Source organism: Lepidochelys kempii, chromosome 7 (genome assembly GCF_965140285.1).
Source record: "Lepidochelys kempii isolate rLepKem1 chromosome 7, rLepKem1.hap1, whole genome shotgun sequence".
NCBI classification, from domain to species: Eukaryota; Metazoa; Chordata; order Testudines; family Cheloniidae; genus Lepidochelys; species Lepidochelys kempii.
Window position 1 is genome coordinate 65010437 of NC_136386.1, and position 25186 is coordinate 65035622.

General features: G+C 41.6%; 1 protein-coding gene across 26 annotated transcripts in view; it reads right to left on the bottom strand.

Annotated features, from left to right (window-relative positions):
- The window catches only part of KCNMA1 (potassium calcium-activated channel subfamily M alpha 1), an 851468-nt gene extending 827433 nt beyond the window's left edge, over positions 1–24035 (bottom strand). For all 26 annotated transcript variants that reach the window (XM_073353218.2, XM_073353215.2, XM_073353216.2 and 23 more), the window contains exon 1: positions 23623–24035. In XM_073353218.2, the coding sequence (XP_073209319.1) occupies positions 23623–23943 (321 nt within the window). In that variant the 5' untranslated portion in view covers positions 23944–24035. The remainder of the gene's footprint in view (positions 1–23622) is intronic.
- Between the last annotated feature and the right edge of the window lie 1151 nt (positions 24036–25186).

Sequence of the window (25186 nt, forward strand, 5' to 3'; positions counted from 1 at the left end):
TTTGGCGGTTGCTACATCATATTCTCACTATTATATATAGGTTTATATATATTATTCAGTTTATATATATTATTCAATTTGAAGAGTGCTCTGGGATCCACTGGGATAAAAGTCACTATTTAAAAAGTACTGTAGCCTATTATTAATAAATTCATAAATCCAGGGGAAATTATTTTCCTTTGATTATCAGCATAGAGGGGAAATTTGAAAGTGACAATTCTATGGCTTCTTAATTTAAAGACCTGTTGAGGGGAATCTGTACAAACTAAAATAAAAAGTTTTACAAAATGAGCTTACCTTTCAGGCTGCCTTGCCTTGGTATATATGGGAAATATTTTCTCATTTCTATGACTTTAGAGGCAAATAAGGAAAAATAAAAACAAACAGGGTTCAATTTGAAAACCTGAGCAAAAAATAAGATTCAAAAACATATAATGCCCCTGTTGCCCTCAGGGCACCTTATGCTGCTAAAAAATAAAACACTGAGTTACAATATTTCTAGTGCTACAGAATATACGAGTCCCTGCAAGGCATAATTCAGTGCCTAGGCTAGGATTTTTTTCTTCTTTTAAGTATGAATTTCAGTGGCAAAATTGAGATTCACTTTCCTGTAAGTATAATCTTATCTATGGAAACAGTATACTTGGGAAATCATAATGTCCCAGGCCTTCCTTTGTTATTAAACTCCTTACCTCTCCCCCAGCTTACACAGCTGTTACCAAGAGACGCATAACACTTAATGAACTAAAAACCTGATTTTCAAATGCTGGTAGCTCATTGTATCACACAACACTGACAATGGATGGTTTTGGAGCTGGAGTACTGGCATATTTCTGGCCAGTGATCAGTCACACTCACTAATAATTAGAGCTGAACCGAAATTTGGTTCCTAATCTGGATCCCAAGTCTGGAGTATTGGGCCATTTCTACCAACAACCATAACAGAGGGTATAGTTAAATCACTAAGGGTGAGACCTTGTGAAGTGCTGAGGGACCTGGCAGAATTGGACCTCAGAATTGGACCTCAGAACCTGGCAGAAGTGGACCATACTGCCAAATTTAGCCTTGGTACAGTTCATCAACAGGCAGGCAATACATGTATAGGTTTAGATGCACTGAGACCCCGTGCACCACTTAAGGTTCACTGAAGACTTCTGCACAGGAATTAATTTCAGTCTGAGAGCAGGGAGAGATAGGATGTTACAGTCTTCTGTATATCATACAGTTTGTTACACTAGGCACAGACTGTCATACTATTCCTAACATTGCTATGTTTATTTGACCCTGAGCTGCTTTGCCTTTGTTTGGTTCTAGTCTCTCAAAGCACTAGAATTCCAACTAAAACTGGAACAAATATTAGGCATTTGTTTACGGAGGCATTTTTACGGAGGCAAATTCCTTTGCCTTTTAATATTTTGATAGGAGAGAGGTAATCCAACATTGTTAGCTGAATCCCAGAGAGTCTTTCAGACATCTAGGAACTGATCCTAAGTGCCACATTGTAGTGGATTATTGCTGTAATGCACCGACTCTGGCTTGTGTGTAGGTAGTTCAACATAACCTAGTGAAAAGGCACACAACAACGGGACCACTAGAACAAGTCTTTTCATTAAGCCAAAGAATGGCTCTTCTTAGTGAAAAGAAAGAGGGAAAAAATGAGGGGAAATGGATGTGTAACCTAATTGCTGCTTGGCTGCACAAACTGCAGAGCTTTTAGGTCTAGGATGACATCAGTATCTTATTGGAAAATGAATCAGACTAAGAAAAAGAATGAATTGTTTTGCCATTAAGACAGGAAAAATAAAACAGTTAGTGAGGGGTATACAGAAGCAATACAATACCATTTATTTTTATAAGGCATCCTTTATACACTGTATCAGATCTTTATAGTACCATAATTTAGAGGAAAGTACAAGGGAAAAAAGGCATGAAATAATATTAACATATCTAAATTAATCTCGATGATGGGTGGGTGGGTGAGTAGGTGTGCGTGTCCTGTTTGTTTGGTAGGGCTAAGAGGCCCCAGTCAAGATTTCTCTAGATATTGTGGTTAACATTTTCAAAAGCTAAATGATGTAGGAGCCCAAGGCTATGTCTACACGAACACTTAGTTTACAGCAAGATGTGGTATAAATCTACCCTGCAATAGCCTGCACACTCTAAGTGTCCATGTGAATCCTGTGGCCCACGCTGAAAGTTCCATTGTGCGTTTTGAGCTAGTCCCATTTCAAAACAGGAATAGATCAGAGCACACTATGGAACTTTCAATGCACGTCAATGGGATCCACAGGGACATTTAATGAGTGGCAGGCTATGGCAGGGCATATTTACACTCCAGTTCACCACAAGCCTTAAATCATCTGGGCACTTTTGAAAATGTTACTCTGAGTAGACATGTTAAAACACAGTCCCTGCCCCAAAGAACTTGCAATCTAAATAAGACATCATACACAAAGAGGCATACAGGAACTTTCATTCTACTTCACTCTGAACAGTTTTGCTGTATCCGAATTTGCTAGAAGAAGTTTTCACTGTATTAATTTATCTCCCTGTCACAGTGTCCCAGAGCATCTGCCCTTTTGACCTGAAGCATTCAATCTCATTGTCATATGGTGCCAATAAAATACGGTCCCCTCGGAGGCTTCTACAAGGTAATTACAGTTATTGGTATTTGCTTTGAAGCTGAAGTTGTTTTATATTATTTTGAGGGCTTTTTTGGTGACCCTTGGCATCAAATTATCTTTTCCCTATCCTTCCCTATTCTTCGTAGTTGCATAATTATGAGTACATACACATTCCTCACACATAATTCCGGCTGACATAAATGGAGGTTGTCCACACATGGATGACAGAATACGGACTAAAGTATTTAATAGAAATAAAACACCCTCACAAATTGACCCCATGCTCAGAACTATAAAAGACAACAATTGCCCTCTTATTTAGAAAGCAAAAAAAGCCCCTGGTTGCTTGCAAAGCCTCCTGGCTAATGACATAATCCAAGCACACTCCATACAGTGACATCTGAACCCAGGGTAGCTGACAAGTTACCATTTCATGATCTGTATTCATCACGTGTTATCAGGGACCTGTAGTAAAATTTTGTAAAATACAGTATTTCTTGTTCTAACCAAGCTCACAAGGAACAGTTTTAAACAAACCTCAGTTACACTGCTTTTTTAATTGAAAAGTACTATATCTTTTACGCTGTTAATTTCTAATAGCAATTTCCACCAATAATCATATTTTTAAAAGCAAACATTAGCTCTTTATTCATTCTTTTCCACAGATTCTATCAGTGTGTCAAAAGTATTATAGCAATTCAATTAGCCCCAATTTAACCAACTTAGTCAGAAAGGGTGTTACTGCAAAGCTTCTGTTCTAAAATGTTCTAGTATACATTTTTCTGCAGTTATGGTACATTTTAAATGTCTAAAACAATTAACATGTTGCCCTTCATATTTAATATGCAGTGTTACAGAAACTACTTTTGTCTTTCAAACAGAATACAAAAAATAAAAATACAGTCCAGCTCCTAGGACAACCATAAAGTTATTTGGACAAATAAAATTAAGTTCCTTATGATCTGATTTCTTACATATGCATATGCTAGAACAGCCACTTCAGCGAATAAGCCACAGAAAATTCCTGACAAAGAATTAAAAGTTATGAAAATGGAAAGATTGTTAATTAAAACCAAGGCAACATACTGAATACAGAGCTCAGCTTTTGCAGTCACTTAGGGTACGTTCACACTGAAGAAGAAGGAAAAAAAAAAAAGCATGTTCTTAACTCAGGTTAACTAACTCTGGTTAAAACAGCAGTGAAGACACAGCAACTATGTTGAGCAGCTCAAGTACAACCTTAGGCTTTACCTTCCCACAACCTATGGGAGAAAACTGCAGTGAGGAGCTAGCCAGACTCCAGAGCAGTGGTTCTCAACCCATGTCCTGCTTGCAGCCCAATCAGCATACAGCTGTGGCCCATATGACATCCTCAGAGCCATACAAGTAGTATATATATTGTGTGAATGCAGCCCACATAACACATAGAGAATTGCATATGCATCCCACAATGGTAAACAGGTTGATAACCACTGCTCCAGAGAGTAGGAGCAGAAGCAGCCAAAGCAGAGACCTCTTATCTGGAGATTCAGGGAACTTTCTACAATTTTGAGTGGACTTTCTCTGCCCTGTGCTAATTGGCTGTTTGCTCCCACCCCTCCACAGTCTCTTTACCTCACCTTCACTGCACAGCTGCCCTTTTCACCCCCTTCTCCTCTGCTCTGTCCCGCTCTCCCGTCTCCCTTCACTTTTCTTTCCCATTAGCTCATCCCCTTTGAACTAAACCCACTCCAAAAAGAAAGAAAGAAAAAGGAAAAAAAAACCTTCATGGAACTAATGTGACATTTGCTGCAGTCACATTGTTCACTCTGCTTGTGTTTTCTACGCCTTCCCGCACCCTGGGTCTGTCTGTCCATTTAGATTGCAAGCTCCTTGGGGCAGGGACCACCTACTACTTTGTCTTTGTGCAGTGCCTAGCATGCTGGGACTCCATTATTGGCTGCTCCTTAGACTCCACCATAATCAACATTATCGATTAATAAATTTTTATCAACATTATCGATTAATAAAAATTTAACTCGAGCCAATAATCAGAGTTAGAAGCAGAGTTGCTGTGTCTTCATGGACATTTTAACCCAAGCTAACCCGAGTTAAGAATGGTTTCAGAGTAACAGCCGTGTTAGTCTGTATTCGCAAAAAGAAAAGGAGTACTTGTGGCACCTTAGAGACTAACCAATTTATTTGAGCATGAGCTTTCGTGATGCACCGATGAAGTGAGCTGTAGCTCATGAAAGCTTATGCTCAAATAAATTGGTTAGTCTCTAAGGTGCCACAAGTCCTCCTTTTCTTTTTGTCCTAATTTTATAGATAGGCAAAATGAGGCAGAGAGAAATAAAGACACACAAAAAGGTAAAAAGAAAAGGAGGACTTGTGGCACCTTAGAGACTAACAAATTAATTTGAGCATAAGCTTTTTGTGATGCAACCGATGAAATGAGCTGTAGCTCACGAAAGTTTATGCTCAAAACAATTTGTTAGTCTCTAACCACAAGTCCTCCTTTTCTTTTTGCGGATACAGACTAACACGGCTGCTACTCTGAAATAAAAAGGTAAGTGACTTAGCAACAGGTCACTGGCAGAGTTGGAAGTAAAAACCAGGGTCAGCATTTCCCAAGGTAATCAGGGGATTTAATCACTATTAATTTAATCCTGTTAATTTTACCAGGAACTGGTGTGGCTCAATTACCGCAACATCTTTGAAAAAATCTCTGACTCCCAGTCACCCACTCTAACTATGAGGAAGCAACATCACCCGCTGGCTTGTATCTAAGAAACCTGGTATTAGCAGATGCTGAATATTATAGGCAACGATATATGAACCACACTTTGATCTGTAAAAAATAAAACTAGAATAAATATTACGGGACACCATCAAAATTAGAAAGAATGTATTGGAAATACCCCCATTCTTTTATGTAGGTACAAATAACCATTTTTTACAACTTTCCAGTATGTATGCTGTTTAATTTTTGCACCCCTCCCAATAGGGACAAAAGCAATCTCTTTCCCTCGCAGTGTTTGTAACGCAAATTTTGAAGCACTGGGGATTGGGGATGCCTGTTTCTTTAAGAACACCATAATCTTGCCCAGAGAAATTATGAAAAAGGATTTTTATTTATTTTTACAAAGCCTAAGAACAATAGAAAATGTTTTTACAATAATCTAAATGGGCAATTCAAAACTACAAAAGGATTGCGCTTGAATAACAAGTTTTCAAATTCTATGCAGATGGACACTTGCTATGAACTATCTAAGATACTTTGTTATTTCCAATGCATCATTAATACACTAAATGTATTTAATCCATTCTACAAACAAGATACAGTTCCCCAAGTTTTCTTAAAATAAACTATAATAATAATGCCAAGTGTTAAACCATAATATTACATGAAGTCCATTTGCCTTTATAAATTCTGCTCTGAACAAAAGCAGACTGATTTTTGAGCTAGGTTGTTTATCATCTGCCATATATCACACAATGACATTACGGGTGTACAATGTATTTCATGTTTATTTTGGCTCAGATCATTTCACCTGTTCTCCTCCCCCATCATTGTTAGCATCAGCTCAAAAGTCAAATGGGTACATTTTAGATACAATTCATGTATTATTAATTGTTATCTCTAGCCTGGTCTCCCAGGCTTTCAAAGAAATAGAACATTGACAGGCACCCTGAATATTTCCTTTCTTGGTTACAAAGAGGGAACCTTGACACTGAGATATTTTCCTCTTAAGAACAGAATACTACATTCACAAGTAATATCTGGGAACAGCATGTGTTGTTCGAAGGAACTAAAAGTAATATAATCAACAAGCATATGTTTAACTGGAAATCCTCAAGTTCTAGAAGTAGCATTATTTTTTTGGAAACGTCCATGTGCTTTAAGAAATGAATATTATACACCGTTATATCAAACCTTTTTCACAACACAGGAATCAACTCTCTCCTTTGAGAGATCTGACAAATAGAAAAAGAAAAAAAAGAGTTTACTTTCTATAAGAAAAAAAAATACCTTTACCAATTGAGGGAAAAAGTTAGATACTTTTACATGGTGTTATGACCTATTTATGCAGATACTCTGTATATATAAGACAGCTCAAGAACTCTCTTCAATATGAATAGTCTTTTTATTACAGCAGTAGAGCAGTGCTCATCCAAGCACATCCTAAGAATGTTTACATATATAGACAGCAAATACTGTACAACATGCATGGCTTTGTGACACAGAATCTCTTCTTATGAAATAAAAGATGACTCAGAACTATTGAGGAGCTCATGACTCCTTGTAAGTAAATAGATTAAATCTCATAACCTACAGCAACCAAAGCCTGAATTTATGCCAAAAATAGGAATTTTAATGGTTTAGTCATTTTTATAGGCCTTTTTGGTTTATTAGCAGTATCTAATTTCAGTACAACATTGCACTTGCTGGTATCAAACAGGTGGTGATGTTACTCCACTAGCAGCTTAGTTCTGCATTACTTACACCCTCTGAACTTCCCGTGGCTTCTGCCTAGATTTGCATTTTTGGGTGTCCAGAATCTTTTACTCCATTGTAACCACCTCCTGTCCCATGTGCTTAGGGCTCTCCTGAGAATTTTGAGGAGGGTTAGAGATATAAATTTTTTAAGATATAAAACACTCAGATGATTTGTTTTTTGTAAAAAGAAAGGAGTCCACCAGGGTGGAGAATGAGGGGAGCTTGGATGTACATTCTGGTGAATTTTAACACTTTGTAGTTCTTTGTAAAATGAAGATAATAACCTGCCATCCAGATAGAGAGGGGTCTAGCTGATATTACAGTGGCCTCTGAGCGAGAGAATCTGCATTCAAATTTCGACTTTGCTGGGTGGACTTGGATATGCGTAACACAGAGGTATCCAGACAGGTATATTATACCTGTGTCCAACCATCCTCACGATACTTCCCTGAAGGGGGTCATGTCTGTTCTCTGCTAGGAACTAGATGATCATCTTAGTTATTACAAGCTGTTTGTATAGGAAATATTTTAAGTAATATGTAAAATGTAGAATATTATGTTCTGAAACTGTCAGAGATGAGTGGAGGGAGTCTCGGCTACCGCAATCAAGAGTGAGAACATTCAACATCTTTCAACCCGGCCCAGCCTTGTTTTCACAGTCTGGACCAGGCACAGGTCTAATCATTCACAAAGACAAGAGAATCCCAAGAAACTATTCCAACCAAAGGACCTCCAGGGCTGAGCTGAAGTTAATGAAATGCCCTGGTTTTGAAAGGAGACAAAATGTCTGGGACCCTGGAACAGAGGGAGAAAGGGCCCAAGATGTTACCAGTTATGGGGTTGATTCTCTGCTAGTGAGAATGTCTCATGAAAAGTGGATCCCAGATCTCTGGGTTAGACAAGCACTGTGCAAAATATCTTATTAGACAGGACAGGAACATGTTAATAAATATAGGCTATAGATTGCGTGTTATGCGGCATAGGGGGCAGCAGGGGGCTCAGAGCAGGGGGTTAGGGTGTGTGGTGCAGCCGGGAGTTGGGGTGGAGGAGAGGTGCAGAGTGCAGGAGGGATTCAGGCTCTGGCCCGGCGCCACTTACCTGGAATAGCTCTGGGGTGGCAGTGGCGAACACCAGGGCAGGCTCCCTGCCTGCCCCGGCCCCGCACCGGAAAGCAGCTGGCACCACGACCCTGCAGCCCCTGGGGGAGAGGGGGCAGAGAACTCCGCATGCTGCCCTCACCTGTGGGTACCTCCCCCAAAGCTCCCAGTGGCCGCGGTTCCCCGTTCCTGGCCAATGGGAGCTTCATGGGAGGTTCCCACAGGCAAGTGCAGTGTGGAGCCCTCTGCCCCCCATCCCCAAGGGCCACAGGGACATGATCCTGGAGCGGCGTGGAGCCCATGGCACCATGGGGTTGACAATCCTGCAGGCCGGATCCAAAGCCCCGAGGGGCCGGATCCGACCCATGGGGCCATAGTTTGCCCACCCTTGCTATAGGCACTCAATGGGCAGAAATTTCTCCCCAGTCCTGGAAGCACTCCATGCATGACACCCTGTCACACTGTACGGTTGCCAGTTTTGGTTGGACATATTCCTGGAGATTTCCTCTCATGACATAATCTTTAATTTAAAATAACATTTAATTCCTGGAGACTCCAGGACAATCCTGGAGGGTTGGCAATCCATTACTAGTATCAGAAATATTATTAGTGCTTGTGAATAGGCTGAGTCCCTAACCCCTCCTCAACACAGCATTCTAATTCAGGGTATGTGAGCTAACAAACACTTCCTGGAGTTTGGATTTATTACTAACTCAAAATCAGCCCGATATAGGCCACCCCTCTGCACTAATTCCCATTAGACAGAAAGGACACTCCCACCCCTATATGTCCTGGCTGGAGATAATGTGATCCATCCGTTAGCATGATTAAGCAATAATCACCCTGAATCTTAATGAAGGGTTTTAACAAGTAAGCTGTGGTGACTGAACAAGAGTCCTGCATTCCTATACCCAATGTACTAGAGTCTGCCACTTTTTTGCAGTACCCTTGACCTGTTTCAAAAATTAATGTTAGCCATTTAAAAATAAAACATTTTACTTTCCTTTATCCATAAGAACATAATAAACGTGCAATCCCATGAAATTTGATCTTGTGGTTTTAGCAACAAGCCACGCAAGTTCCACTTTTGAAGTTTACAATGTTACCAGAACTTCTCAATGTTTTTATAACCTGGTATTACACAGGTCTCTTTTCCTATCGTATATTAATGGTGAAGTGTCTTTATTTCTGCAGGCATTTTATACATTCAGTTCCAGAGATGTATTCTAGTTTTGTACAAAACCTCTCTATTTATGGCATAGGAGTTGAATGTAGGTCTTCTATATTTAAGCCATTGCTTTTCTTTAAAGGAAACACTGAAAGACTGTATACACCCACACGCACAAAGCACCTGTGCATGAATAATCCCCTACAGCCCCTATAGGGAATAAGTGTAGCCATCCATGTCATATTCTGTTTGGAATAATCCCCACACATTCAAGAAAATGGAAAGTACCAAAAAATACCAAACAAATGCATTGTTCCTCACGTAACACACTATTAAACTTATTTGAAAAGCAAACGGCTTTAAACAAAACCCTTGTTTGTGTGGGAGCCATACCTCAGCCTCTTAGGCTGGAAGAAATTTAGGGCTAGACATGTATAAATACTGCAGGCTAATGTACCAGAGCTTATTGCCTTGAAGCATTTGTAAAATTGTACATAAGCTAATAGCACATAGCTCTCCTGAGAGAGAGAGAGAGAGAGAGAGAGAGAGAGGTGTGCACGACAGGGGGAGGATGTTGAATTTATGCATAAATCAGTGAAATTCAGAGAATACTGCAAGATCAACATTTTCAAAGAAGGTGCCTAAACTTCAGGTCTTAGATTCATATTCAGGTATCTCAATAAGCAACCAAATTTTCAGAATGCTGAGTACCCAGCACCTCCCACTGAAGTCAAATGAAGCTGCTGAGTGCTCATCACTTTTGAAAAATCAGACCACTTATTTAGGTGCCTAAATATGAATTGAAGAGCCTAACTTCAAGCATCTATTTTTGAAAGTCGTGGCCTAAGTGCCATGTGTCAACAAAAATAGCACATGTGGTACATGATGCACAATTTCCCATAGAAATCATGCATACTTTAGCAGAATTAATGTAAGAGTGCTATAATATTAGTGCAAAGTATAATACTGTTACAACTACTAATTTAAATATCAGGGGAATTAAGTGTTCCATTCTTCTTCATGCAATGCACTAAGGGTCAGATTTTTAAAGGTATTTAGGCACCTAAAGATATAGATGGGGCTTTTGAAAATCCAAATTAACACCTACCTGGTTCTTTAGGAACCTAAATACCTTTAAAAATCTGATCCTAAGTGATTTCTGTGCAGACAGTTTGTAAAGTTCTTTGTGATCTTTCAGGAGGGTAAGACATAGGGTAAACATCCTGTTCCCTTTACTTATACAAAACCAATGCCATTACTTGCACAATTAAGGGGAAGAGGATTTTGCCTTATTATAACTTAACAGATGAAGTAACTTTTCCCAGAGGAATGTTTAAGAATCTGGCACACTACACAAAATTTTCAGACAATTTAACTGTTAGGATTTCATTCATTTGAAGTATTTTGCATATTTTAGGCCCATTGGACTAACTTCATCACTGGCATACTTCACTTGGAATCAACAGGAGTTAGGATCAGCCAATGACTCCTTCAGATCCCAAAATCTAGTCAATATAACAGGCACCAAAGCTAGGAATGTCTTTTTTTTTTTTTTTTTTAAGACAGACTATTCCTACCGGAATACTTCACTACTTGGACATATAATTCACACCTCTCTCAAAAATATTAAAGAATAAGTGTGGACTATAGTCCTATAAATGAAAAAAAACAAACAAAACAAAAACAAATATCTATTATAGCAAGGAACCTCAAATTATGTGAAAATAACCTAAGGTTAATAGCAGTCTGTTGTTTCTGTTGTTGATACAAATTGGCACACTAACAAATATAAGTATACATGGAATACAGGGAAACCAGAATCTAAAATTAAAGGCCGTGCCACATAATAAAAACAGTTTAGTGCAATTGCATAATCTAACAGAATGTTAGAAATATTCACTTATACAAAAATTAAGGAAATGCAGGAAATCATCACTTAGTCAAAAGGAGTGGAGGTGAGTGTCTGTATCACATATAATCTAAGAGCCAGACACTTATGTAATGGGGGAGACGGACTGTGAATAAGTAGTCTAGATGATTTAAATGATATTATATACATGAGAAAGGTTTGCAGGATCATAACCCACAAACTGTAACCCCACAACCCAGTAGAAGCATATATTTATGATTAGCAAATAGGCTTTGTAATTCAAGTGACTTCAATCACTTGTGGACAATGGACTCAATTGAGAACAACTGACAAGAGACTTGTATCACTCATGGCTAAGGATAAGATTTTGTCACAGAGGTCATGAAAGTCACAGATTCTGCGACTTTCAGAGACTTCTGTGACATTTTCTCATTCAGCTTCAGCCCTGTGCCATGGCGGCAGGGGGCACCTCACCTCTCAGCCGCCGCCTACAGGTGATAGGGGCTGGAGCTGTTAGTTTCTCCGCTCCCCACCCCCACCCAGCCCCCTTCCTTATTTTTAGTAAGTCACAGACAGGTCACAGGCTTCCATGAATTTTGTTTATTGCCCGCAACCTGTCTGGGACTTTTACTAAAAATAACTGTGACAAAATCTTAACCCATGGCCCACATAGTCCAAATAAGACAACTCTCCAGCCACTGGTAAAACAGTTCAATCATTTATGCCCAATGAAATACTTGTGCAAATTCACAAAAATAAATAAATTTATCAGCATCGCTCTTCATAAAAAAAAATCTTAAGATGTTTAGGAAAAGCACTATACTTTGAACCATTTTATTTGAAATACAATGGCCACCATTTACAAATAGTTACTACAGAGTATCTGAACCACAATAATATTTCCTTATATAGAGAATGGAAATTAACTACAGCATCACTGATGCTCTTAACTCATCAATAGCAACCTTTGAATGTGTCTCCCTTTGAGTTTAACAAAACGGCTATCAAAGAGTTATCTAAGTATTAAAGTATTTCATGCATAGTAGATAGTGTGTAGAAAGGCAAAGTGCACAGAAAAAGGTAAGACAAATATTTAGCCATCATTTTTTTGGCCAGGAGAAATATATATATATTCTAAACTTACTTCTCTGTACATTAATAAACCAAACAATAAATGTGTAACATGGTGGAATTTTATCTGATGGTTTTAGTGACAAGCCATTCAAGCTCCATTCTTCTGGTTTATAATTTTACCATAGCTCCTCAGTGGCATTATGACCTGGTATTAATGGGTATTTGTTTATCCCATTATATATTAATAGTGAGGTCATATTGTTTGCCCATGTATCTTATATTCAGTTCTGCATATAAATTCCAGTTTTTCCATGAATACTGTATACTTGACAGAGTATAATTTATTTTATGCCATTACATACACACAATTAAAGGACATAAAAGCCTGAAGAAGGATTCCACTTTATGCACAATAAATGCAATACTAGCTTTTATATAATGCTTTTCAGCCATAAATCTCAAAGCATTTTACAAAAAAAAAAAAAAGTTTTATTATTACTAGTTTTTACAGATGGAGAAACTGAGGAACAGAGAAGTGACATGTACAACTAGTACCCATGTTTATTAAAATATCGGCAAGGATACGTGAAATGCTGTATTTCAAATGCACCAAACTAAGGCCCCAATCCTGCAAATACTTTTACATAAGTTTAACTTACTTAGTGGGAGAAGTCCCAGTTAAATCAACAGAACTGCTTACAGTAGTAAAGTGAGGTGCATGCTCAAGGATTTGCAGGCTTGGGACCTAGCTGCAAACATAAGCCCTAGTACTGCAAACTGATCCATGTGAGTGGAGACCTTTGTCCATGCATGGCTCCGTTGAATTCAGTGTGGCTCCGCAAAAGCGCAGATGCTTACCGATGATGATCACTGTGCAGGATATGGACCATGGTAGATGTACTGTCAATACAGTTTCAGCACCTAGATTTTCATTTCAAAGGGGCCAAGAAATAGTTAAAAATCTTAATGTGACCCACCCCCCACATACACACACACAAGTTTTTAACTTTTTTCCTTTAGAAACCCAAACATAACAGTAAAGGGCTAAGCTAGCATATGTCCAAGATAAGTAAAATACAAAAAGTACATTAATGGCATGAATGATAAAAACTGGATTCGATTTTTTAAAAATTCAGTTTTAATCATCAAAAATGTTAACAGATAAGATCTTTTAAAATGTTTTAAAGTCCATAATACTTATCCAGGGTCCGGACCAAAGCCCACTGAAGTCAGTGGAACTGTTTCCATAAAATTCAACAGGTTTTGGTTAAGGCTCTCAGTTTCTGGAGTGACCAAACTGACAAATACATATCACAGATCATCAAAAAGCAACATGGCCAAACCAAACTGAACCCTACAGCATTGCATTCATTCAAACAGGATCACATATGCTATCTATGGGAATAAAGTGTTCCTTTCATTGATCTGAAACTGGCATATAATCTGGGACTATTAATATCTAGACTTCAAAATGGGCCCTTCCATAGCAATACAACTCCATTAGAGTTGGTCAAATAAGGTGAATTAATACATTATTCCATGTGTGTGCATATAATTTATTCACCCAGGTATAGAGCTGGGATAATTATTTGACTAATATATGCATGAATAATTTGACAAATTTAATTTTTTTTTTAAATTCACCCAAATCCAATCTCCCCCTTCAGAAACACAAGCACTAACTGATGCTTCTGCTGTACCTCCAGTCTTCATTTTGCTCAAAACCAGCTGGGCTGGTTCTGTGTTTAGCCCCTCCCCTCCCCCCCCCCCACCCCCCAAACACACAAGCATACAGGGCCCAATTCTCCAGTGCCCTACACCTTTTGTCATCATTTATCCCTGTGCAAATGACAGGCGTAATAGGTGTAAAATGTTACTGTTCTGATCCGGTAGAGTTTTGCACCCAGATTGCACTGGAGTAAATGAGAACAAAAGGTATGAGGCAGTGAAGAATTGATCTCAAATACTTCAGCAGAGTATGAACTCAAAAGAGAAACAATCAATTCTGTAAATGCCCTTCTACTTGCAACACATTATCTCTTGTCCCCACCTTCCTTTCAGTTCCTGAATTCAAATATGCAGGAGAATACACACACACACACACACTATATTTCCTCTGACTAGAAACTCCACCAAATGCATGTTCAGAGTGCAGCTTTTTAAGTTTTCCCTGGACAAATTTCAATTGGGAATCTGAAAACCTGAATATTCAGCTTCATGAAATTCCAGGATCTTCATACAATTCCAGACAGACAACTTTTCATCAACGCTCAAAGGATCCTCTCCTTCTTGCCCTTAGTGTCCTGCTGGAATACTCTATATTGTCATATTCCTGGATCTAGGTAGGTTCTAGGACTTCCATCCTACAACCTCGGACGCTAGCATATGTAATCATTGCTGGTTTACTGCCTGATCAGGCAAACCCTTAAACTCACACAAAAAGAAAAGGAGTACTTGTGGCACCTGAGAGACTAACCAATTTATTGAGCATAAGCTTTCGTGAGCTACAGCTCACTTCATCGGATGCATACTGTGGAAAGTATAGAAGATCTTTTTATACACACAAAGCATGAAAAAATGGGTGTTTACCACTACAAAAGGTTTCTCTCCCCCCACCCCACTCTCCTGCTGGTAATAGCTTATCTAAAGTGATCACTCTCCTTACAATGTGTATGATAATCAAGTTGGGCCATTTCTAGCACAAATCCAGATTTTCTCCCCCCCCCACACCCCACTCTCCTGTTGGTAATAGCTGGACTTTACTAAAACTAGACAAGCCATTTACAACACACACTTTGCTTCTCTACAAAAGAAAAAGGACACTAAACTTTCTAAACTACTACATGCCACAAGGGGCCACAGCAATGGTTCCCTCAACCCACCCCGCAATATTGTTAACATATCCAACTATACTCTTAGCCCAGCAGAAGCAGCTGTCCTATCTCGGGGCCTCTCCACCCCCACGAACATGATACAGTTCTGTGGTGACCTAGAATCCTATTTTCGACATCTCCAACTCAAGGAATATTTCCAACACACCTCTGAACAACATACTAATCCACAGAGACCTCCCTACCAACACTACAAAAAGAAGGATTCTAGGTGGACTCCTCCTGAAGGTCGAGACAGCAGACTGGACTTCTACACAAAGTGCTTCCGCTGACGTGCACGGGCTGAAATTGTGGAAAAGCAGCATCACTTGCCCCACAACCTCAGATGTGCAGAACACAATACCATCCACAGCCTCAGAAACAACTCTGATATCGTAATCAAAAAGGCTGACAAAGAAGGTGCTGTTGTCATCATGAATAGGTCGGAATATGAACAAGAGGCTGCTTGGCAGCTCTCCAACACCACTTTCTACAAACCATTACCCTCTGATCACACTGAGGGTTACCAAAAGAAACTACAGCATTTGCTCAAGAAACTCCCTGAAAAAGCACAAGATCAAATCCGCACAGACACACCCCTGGAACCCCGACCTGGGATATTCTGTCTACTACCCAAGATCCATAAACCTGGAAGTCCTGGGCGCCCCATCATCTCAGGCATTGGCACCCTGGCAGCAGGATTGTCTGGCTATGTAGACTCCCTCCTCAGGCCCTATGCTACCAGCACTCCCAGCTACCTTCGAGACACCACTGACTTCCTGCGGAAACTGCAATCCATCGGTGATCTTCCTGATAACACCATACTGGCCACTATGGATGTAGAAGCCCTCTACACCAACGTTTCACACAAAGATGGACTACAAGCCATCAAGAATACTATCCCCGATAATGTCACGGCTAACCTGGTAGCTGAACTTCGTGACTTTGTCCTTACCCATAACTATTTTACATTTGGGGACAATGTATACCTTCAACTCAGCGGCACTGCTATGGGTACACGCATGGCAACACAGTATGCCAACATTTTTATGGCTGACTTAGAACAACGCTTCCTCAGCTCTCATCCCCTAACGCCCCTACTCTACTTGCGCTATATTGATGACATCTTCATCATCTGGACCCATGGAAAAGAAGCCCTTCAGGAATTCCACCATGATTTCAACAATTTCCATCCCACCATCAACTTCAGCCTGGACCAGTCCACACAAGAGATCCACTTCCTGGACACTACAGTGCTAATAAACGATGGTCACATAACCACCACCCTATACCGGAATCCTACTGACCGCTATTCCTACCTACATGCCTCCAGCTTTCACCCAGACCACACCACACAGTCCATTGTCTACAGCCAAGCTCTGTGATACAACCGCATTTGCTCCAACCCCTCAGACAGAGATAAACACCTACAAGATCTCTATCAAGCATTCTTACAACTACAATACCCACCTGCGGAAGTGAAGAAACAGATTGATAGAGCCAGAAGAGTACCCAGAAGTCACCTACTAGAGGACAGGCCTAACAAAGAAAATAACAGAACGCCACTAGCCGTCACCTTCAGCCCCCCACTAAAACCCCTCCAACGCATTATTAAGGATCTACAACCTATCCTGAAGGATGACCCAACACTCTCACAAATCTTGGGAGACAGGCCAGTCCTTGCCTACAGACAGCCCCCCAACCTGAAGCAAATGCTCACCAGCAACCACATACCACACAACAGAACCACTAACCCAAGAACCTATCCTTGCAACAAAGCCCGTTGCCAACTGTGCCCACATATCTATTCAGGGGACACCATCACAGGGCCTAATAACATCAGCCACCCTATCAGAGGCTCGTTCACCTGCACATCCTCCAATGTGATATATGCCATCATGTGCCAGCAATGCCGCTCTGCCATGTACATTGGTCAAACTGGACAGTCTATACGTAAAAGAATAAATGGACACAAATCAGATGTCAAGAATTATAACATTCAAAAACCAGTCGGAGAACACTTCAATCTTTCTGGTCACGCGATCACAGACATGAAAGTTGCAATATTACAACAAAAAAACTTCAAAACCAGACTCCAGCGAGAGACTGTTGAATTGGAATTCATTTGCAAATTGGATACAATTAACTTAGGCTTGAATAGAGACTGGGAGTGGCTAAGACATTATGCAAAGTAACCTATTTCCCCTTGTTTTTTTCCTACCCCCTCTACCCCTCCTCAGATGTTCTTGTTATACCCTGGATTTGTGCTGGAAATGGCCGACCTTGATTATCATACACATTGTAAGGAGAGTGATCACTTTAGATAAGCTATTACCAGCAGGAGAGTGGGGTGGGAGTAGGTATTTTTTCATGCTTTGTGTGTACAAAAAGATCCTCTATACTTTCCACAGTATGCATCCGATGAAGTGAGCTGTAGCTCACGAAAGCTTATGCTCAAATAAATTGGTTTGTCTCTAAGGTGCCACAAGTACTCCTTTTCTTTTTGCGAATACAGACTAACATGGCTGTTACTCTAAACTCACACAGAACCTCGCTGAAGTCATTTGGGACACAAGGATCAGGATCAGGACATTAAATGTTGACTGTTGTTCCACAGTTAGCAAGTTGGTCACCCCGTGCTCCATATTCTGAAATAAGGAGCTTTGATGAGAGAAACTCATAATCCACTTTCCTGTGATTGTACTGAAAGGCTACAAGAGTGTCTATGTTTTTCAGTGTAGGATTCCACAGAGGACTTTCCTGTTCAGAAAATTTAGGTTACAAGCTAGATTGATTTAAAAGGTCCTTAAAGAGGACTAACAGTAGTGCCTCACACACCTTCTCTATTGCAGACCAACATGCAACTGTTAGAGAGAGGTTATGTTTAGACCTAGTGAAATCTCTAAATTTTCACGGGGAATCTACATTTAGGGTTATATACTGCATGCAGGAATCCCACAGGCATCAACCTTGGGTATGTGGATCAATATTAAACAGCACAAAGCTCCTTATCACAGTTGTTGCTTCAATTGTGCTACACTGGGAAAAAGTGTGATGTCTAATGGTTTCCATAGTAACACTTACATGTATGTGATGTGATGGGGTAATCCAGTGTTATATTAGAGCACGTCACTTTAGATTTTGCTTTTTATTTTTTTCTTTGTCAAACATATTTGTTGCAAAAGCCGGTGGATGGTGCTCGGTCAGAATAGTGATTAACTCAAGGCCCGCTAAAGGGCTTTTTGTTTGCCTTTTAAAGCACTATCCATATCTTTTATATTTTGGATTTGTGTCTATTTTTATCATTTACATTTTTAAAATTGAAATGAATTTGGTAATGAATTAGGAGCTATGGAGACTGAAAGCACATTTTTCTCCACAGCAGATGTATGGCCTGGGCAACAGTAAGCATCTCAATGCAGGTGCCTAATTGCTATTCTGGAATGAACTGCTAAAGGATTGAAGGTAGTTCTACCTTCAAGTCCCTTTCCCTCCTTGACCTCTTTGATGACATCTTCACATCACAACTGGAAACTTGCCCACTAGAAACAGAACTCAGACTCACCAGGTAGTTTCATACAGTCAACCAGAAGATGGTAATGTCTCAGTCACTACCAACTTTGGCCAGGTTTGACCTCTGACCTAAAAGCAAAATGCTCTGTAGTTCACTATTAATCTGATGAGCCATCCAATCCTCTTCTGTTCATTTGCTTCTGTTTAGTGCATATTAAAAAGAGAGGCAAGACAAGCTTTGTATAGGCAGCTTTGAACCAAGGACGCTCCCACCTTACAGATATGTGCATATCTGACAGAAAGGTATACAACTGATATATCTGGATATTTGGGTTTTCTAGAGGGGTGTCTACAGATTCAGACGTCACTACCTAAAAAGCTAAAATGTCTGTCTATATGTTACATAGAGCTGATCCAAAAATGGGGCTTCCCCTTCCAGAGAAATTTTTGACTTTTCATTGGAAAACTTTTTCCAGTTTAAGGTTTGGTTTGTGGATGAACATTCTAACATTTTTAAGGAAAACAGATACTTCATGAAAATGTTAGTTTCACTGAAAATCCAGTTTGCCCATCAAAAACAGTTGACAGAATTTTTTTCAAACTAACACTATGTGATTTTTAAAAAATCTACTGAAATAAGTGGCCTAAGTTAATTGCAAAGGGGTGTTTTATAGTTAGTGGTTAGTTAATAATTTCAATCGATGCCCCAGCGATTTGCTATTTATAGTAGTCATATGTGGGTGGAGCAAATTCCCCAAAACATCTGTTTTTAGAGAAACAGCTATCAATGCTAAGGACTCGGCTGTCACAAAGATGGGCCATACCAGAAGGAGCTCTGGAAGACATAATAACTAAGGCAATAATGCCCTCTGGGGATCCAGGGAGCACAGAAAAAGGAGCCTTCTAGAGGGCACTCTGCGCCTGGCCACCTCCACAAAAGGACTCCCATTGGGCCCACTCACTGTCTTGCATACCCATGCAATCCCTGTGGGAAAGACATTCTACATGTCCTCTCTTTCCATTGCAAACCTGTGCAAGGGCCAGCCAGTCTGTCTGATTAGCTTGTTTGTAAGTTAACTAGTATATAACCAAACACTCTGAAGGTAGAGTAGTGTCATTCAGGAACACAGGCATTGCCAGTAGCAGGTTCATCTAATCCAGTATCTATCAAGTGACCAGTACCAGATGCTTCAAAAGAAGTTCCAAGAAAACCTGTAATGGACACTTATGTCCATGGAGGAGGTGGTTCCATCCTAACCTCAGATGGGTAGTGATCACTTTATGCCATGAAGCACAAGGGATTATATCCCTTATTTTTTTAATCCCACCAAATGTAATTATGTAAACTACACAATACAAATGTAATTCTTATTAGAATCTTTTTATTGTATTGCCATACATAATAGCAAGTAAAATGACCAGAGTCCAATCCACCTTATTCCTATCTCATGTTCTCCCATTTTAAATACTAATTTAGGAACTGAACAGGTTTGCCAAAGAAGACAGAGAAAAAGCAAACCATACTCAAGAACCAATCCTAATTCTTAATAAGAAAACAGCTACTTACTACTTAAGATGGAGCGCTAAACACAAGACACTGAGAAACAAACAGCATTTTACAACTCTCTAAAAACAAGACTAAAGGCATTGTTGCAAAATTAAAATTAAAAATGTGTAACTTGTTAGATACAGAACAAACAAACAAAAATAGTGGCCAGAAATTGCAAGTGACTTTAAGATTGTCTGAAGTACTGATTAACACAGATCAGAATTTACATCATGCTCTCTGGCAGACTGGAAAAAAAAGTAAGAAATAAATAAATTTTGCCATTTTTCAAAATAAGTTACAGTCCAAAATAAATTGTAACTTCACGAGTTATTAGCAAAAATTAAGAGTATTAATTTCATATTACTATGCAACAGTTTTGAATTTTGAAAAGCATTCTACTGGATATTATCATTCCCTTCTCTCTTGTTGTACCATCCCTAAGAAAAGTAAAATGTAGCCGCAACACATTTTGTATCACCTAAAGGGTTAAATACAATGCATTCAATATTTTTTTAAAGTCCAAAAACAAGTATAACCACAATGCAGTTAAAAATTAAAAAGCAAGAAAAAGAACTGTAGCTCCATACAATGCATCTGCTAAAAAGAGCTAGATCCACAAAGTGAATCTGACAGAGTCCTGCAGGAATATTAAGTACACGGCTTTAAGCTGGGGTTCTAAGGAAAAGCATACGGTAACTCATTTGCTGCTATTGGAATAACAGGTGATGGAATTCCTGGAATCTGCATGAACTTAATGTACTGATCAGCTGCTGACAAAGTAATTCTGCTCCCTGTGACTTTTAATACATGAACAAATTATTTGGTATAAGTCATAGAAGTCAGAGATGAAAAAGATTTATTAGAACACTGTGACCACTCCTTCTGTAGATGCAAGGAGTAGGATATTTTAACTCTGCCGCACCAGAGGAGAAAGAAAGAGGACATACTAGGAAGGAAAGGTCTCAGCACAGTTGCTTCTCATGCCAAACAGTACCTCTGCTAGGGGTTCAAAGTAGAGGACATAATATACATGTGAATGTGTGCATAAGCACACGTCTGTTGCAACAGCCTTTGCCAAGTGGCCATGGGGCATATGGCTTGTGCAGAAGTTTAAGGGGGTTTCATTTGTCATTTCAGTTGGTATCTATTGCAGGTTCCTTTTCTAGCATTTGCGGTACAATCACACACTCTTTGTGCACTCAGAACTCTCAATGAAATCAGTAGGACTACTGAATGTGCCAGTAATGCAGGACTGAGGCCCTGCTAATTATTCTTTACCAAATACTAGAAAACCTGCACAAATTTAATAGGTGCATCCTAAAAAAGGTGCACATCTCCCCCTGCCTGCAGAGTCCTCTACTGTCCTCCCTAACCTCTTCCACAGACAGATCGTCATAGAGCTGGCTATTTTAGCTCCAAGATGTGTAAGCTCCTGGCTTGCTACTGGATGAGGATTTGTCCTGCACAAGTAAGTAAGTAAGCCCTGAGACAACTCAAACATAAAAGGTTCAGACCAGTGGTAACAGACAATTATTTAACTCAATAAACATATTTGGCCTGTTTGAAATGGATGTTTAGAAGACAATTTAGATGTGCCTTTCCTAACTTTCCTTAAGAGATACATGAGCTGCTTTAACTGACCATCTCCAAAAAACAGATTGTCGGTTCAAGGACATTTATGAATGCACTATAATAAACAATTTGCTAGAAGGTGGCTTGCTCTAGCTTTTGAATCTCATGGGTGAAGAAGTCAATCACCTCTTAGGATTTTCTGTATCCTTTGTGCCTTCTGTGGCTCATCACCACAAGCAGAGAAGGAGACTAAAAATATAGAGGGGAAACTCCAGACAAATCTAACTAGATACCCCTCTCTTGGGAATTTGGTTTTTCCTTTCATAGGAACCGGTATTTTCCAAAACACATGTTTATTGTCATAAAATACAACTAAGCTCTATGAGCACATCTGGCAAATCTCTTCTTCCACAAGCTCACATTTCAGTTACCTTGTAGATTTCTTGTTTAATAAAAGTATCTCCGCTGTCTGGTATTTTTTCTGTGAGACCTGAGTTAAAAGTTTTATTTTACCCCATCTATTTAATTGCCACATTTTCCACTGATAGCACAATTATTATAAACCCAAATTATTTCCAACTGAAATTAAGAGATTCTTCTTTATGCAACTTTACCATAAACTACCTGAACACCCCAAGAAAGATATTAATGAACTGTATCACATTTCCCAAGATGTTACATGATTACCTTACTTTATGATTTTTTCCAATTTCCAGTAAAAGACAAAAAACCCTCTTGTGCAGCCAGGTTGTGCCAGATCATATGGGGGGTGGGAGGGCAGGCAGCACACTAGTCAAAGCAAGTTAGCAACCATATATTAAAAGGTGTGTGTGTTCTTGTGAGTATGTGTGTGCCAGGAATAACTAAAGCAGATATTATTCCATGTGTAATCCAAAAAATGTGAAAAGGGAAGGGGAGAAACTCCAGCTGCCAGTCTATTTTGGGGTCTTAAATTGCCTGTCAAAATCCACTTTAGCAAATTCAAAGCCTTAACACTTTCTGTCCCATTTCTCTCAAATAAAAAAAAAAGGGGGGGGGGATCAGGATAATCTGTGTTTAGCCAGGATCCTAGTTTGGGTTTTGAAGACGACCTCAGAGAAGCTGAAGTGTTCACTGCACTACTTCCCATTTGGTAAGGTGTAAATGGTGGCAGGACTCCAATGCACCTTTAAGTGCTACATCCTGGCGAAATTATAGAAGAAAATCTGATCCAGTGCAGTTACTTACAAATTCACAAAATACATCTACATTTATCACACCAAAGAGAAGCCCAAGAGAGGCACTTGGTGCTATGGACCTAGCCTCAAGAGAAATGAATTCTACCAAGTTTTTCCTTCTTGGTGCCATGGAAGAAAACAACTTAATTCAGCAAAGAACAACCAGCACCACCAAACTATCGTTCCCCCTGAGAGGTCTCTCTAGTCGAGGGGAGAGTCATCTTAGGGGCCACCTCCGCGGAACTGTCCCGCTATGTCAAAAGGCAGCATTGACCTGGCCGGCAGACAGCAGGGGGGAATTCTCCTGTCACCAGCCGCTGAAGATGGAGCCGTCTCTGTGGAAACATTTCCTAACGTGACACGGAACAGAGCCACCCTACAATACTCAGCCGCTGCTCCTCTCACGGAGTCTAAAAGGCGACCCTACAACAACACCGCCATTCGATCAACGCTTCAGGGCGCAACCCTACAATAAACACCAAGCAACCCTCGCCTTCGCTCCCAGCTCCCCAGCGCCTTGGAGACCCCCTGAAATCGCCCCCACAGACGGGGCACCCTCCCCCCACCGCCAGGGGGAGGGGGGCTCACCTTGTTTTTGACCCCGCAGTGACAGCAGACGGTCCACAGGTACTTGAGGGTCCTCCAGAGCAGGATGATAAAGAGCCCGCCAAAGAACGTGACCATGGACGAGGCGAGGAAAGCCCACCACATGCGCTGGCCGCGGCTATCGCAGGGCACCTCCATGGTCACCGGGATGATGAGCGCATCCATCTTGGGCACGCTGACCGGGGACGAGGACGAGTCCGTGTTGAGATTGCCGGCGCTGATGCTGTTACTCATTCTAACGCCGCCGCTGCCTCCCGAGGCGCTGCTGCCGCTGCTGCTGGCGACGCCGCTGCCATTTGCCATGGCTAACAACGAGCGGGGCGCGCGGGAGCTCCGGAGAGCTCCCCCCGCCGCCAGCGCCCCCCCAAACACCCCTCACCAGCCATGCCGCGCAGTCCCTGGGCCCCCGGGCCGATGCCAAATGTCCCCCTCCTCCTGCTGCTGTGGAGAGGAGATGCCCGGCCCCCCTGCCTCCTCTTCCTCCCAGATACACAGCCCCCACCCCACCCCCCAAATCGCAACCCCCACGTCCACCAGGCTAATGCCTGCGAGCCACCCGCGCCTTCTCCAAGGTACCCAGAGCCGCACTCCCCCTCCCCCAGTGGGTCTCTTCCAGCTTCTGCCTCGGCTCTCCGCGGCGGTGGTTTATCGGTAGCAGTCTTGAACTTGTTTATTATTAATAATCAACCCCCTCCCCCGCACACACCCTCCTCCTCCAAGTCCAGCCCCTTCCGCGCCTCTCCCCACTCTCTCCTGGCAGCAGCCTCCTGGGGATCCTAATTCATCCTCCACTTGCCCATCTGCGCTCGTGCTGCTGCTGCCGCCTCCTCCTCTCCCATCCTTCAGGGTCCTCCTCCAGGGCTGAGGCGGCGGCTGCTGCTCCGCCCGGCACGCGGCCACGCACCAGCCCCCCGCTGCCCCGGCCGGGTTTGTCTGCGCCTCCCTCTCGGCTCCTCTTCTACCTGTCGGCGGCAGCCGCTGCGACGCGTGTGGCCCGGGCTCCGCGGGGTGACGAGCGCATGAAGGGGACCCCGGGGGGCTTTCCCCCGCCCGGGACTCGGCGGCGGCTGGAGCAGAGGATGCTGAGCTCAGGAGAGCTGCGGCTGCCGCTTCCCCGTGGTCGCGGTGCGGCTGCGGCTCGGCGCTTTCCACCCTCCGAGCTTCCTTCTCCCGCGCGCTCCGCTCTCCAGCTTGGCCCGGGCGCCCCCGCCTTGGTGAAGCCGCCGACTGGGCTGGATGAGGCGCGAGAGAGACACAATTTACAGGTAGCAGCGAGGCGGGGCCACGCTCAGCCCGAGCCCTGCCCGCCCAACAAGTCCTGCTCGCCGAGCCGAGACCATTGCTGCCCGCTCCCCAGCTCCGGGGCGCGGATCGCCTGAGCCAAGATGGGGATGGACGGATGGAGAGAAGGAGGGAGGGGGAGCATGGGGAGGGTGCAAACAAAATCCCCCCCACGCTTAAAAGCCAATGTGCTCTTGGCTGGTTTGGTGACTGCCGTGACGTACCGGCTAACGCACGGTGCCTGTCATGTCTCTGTGTCTTGCTC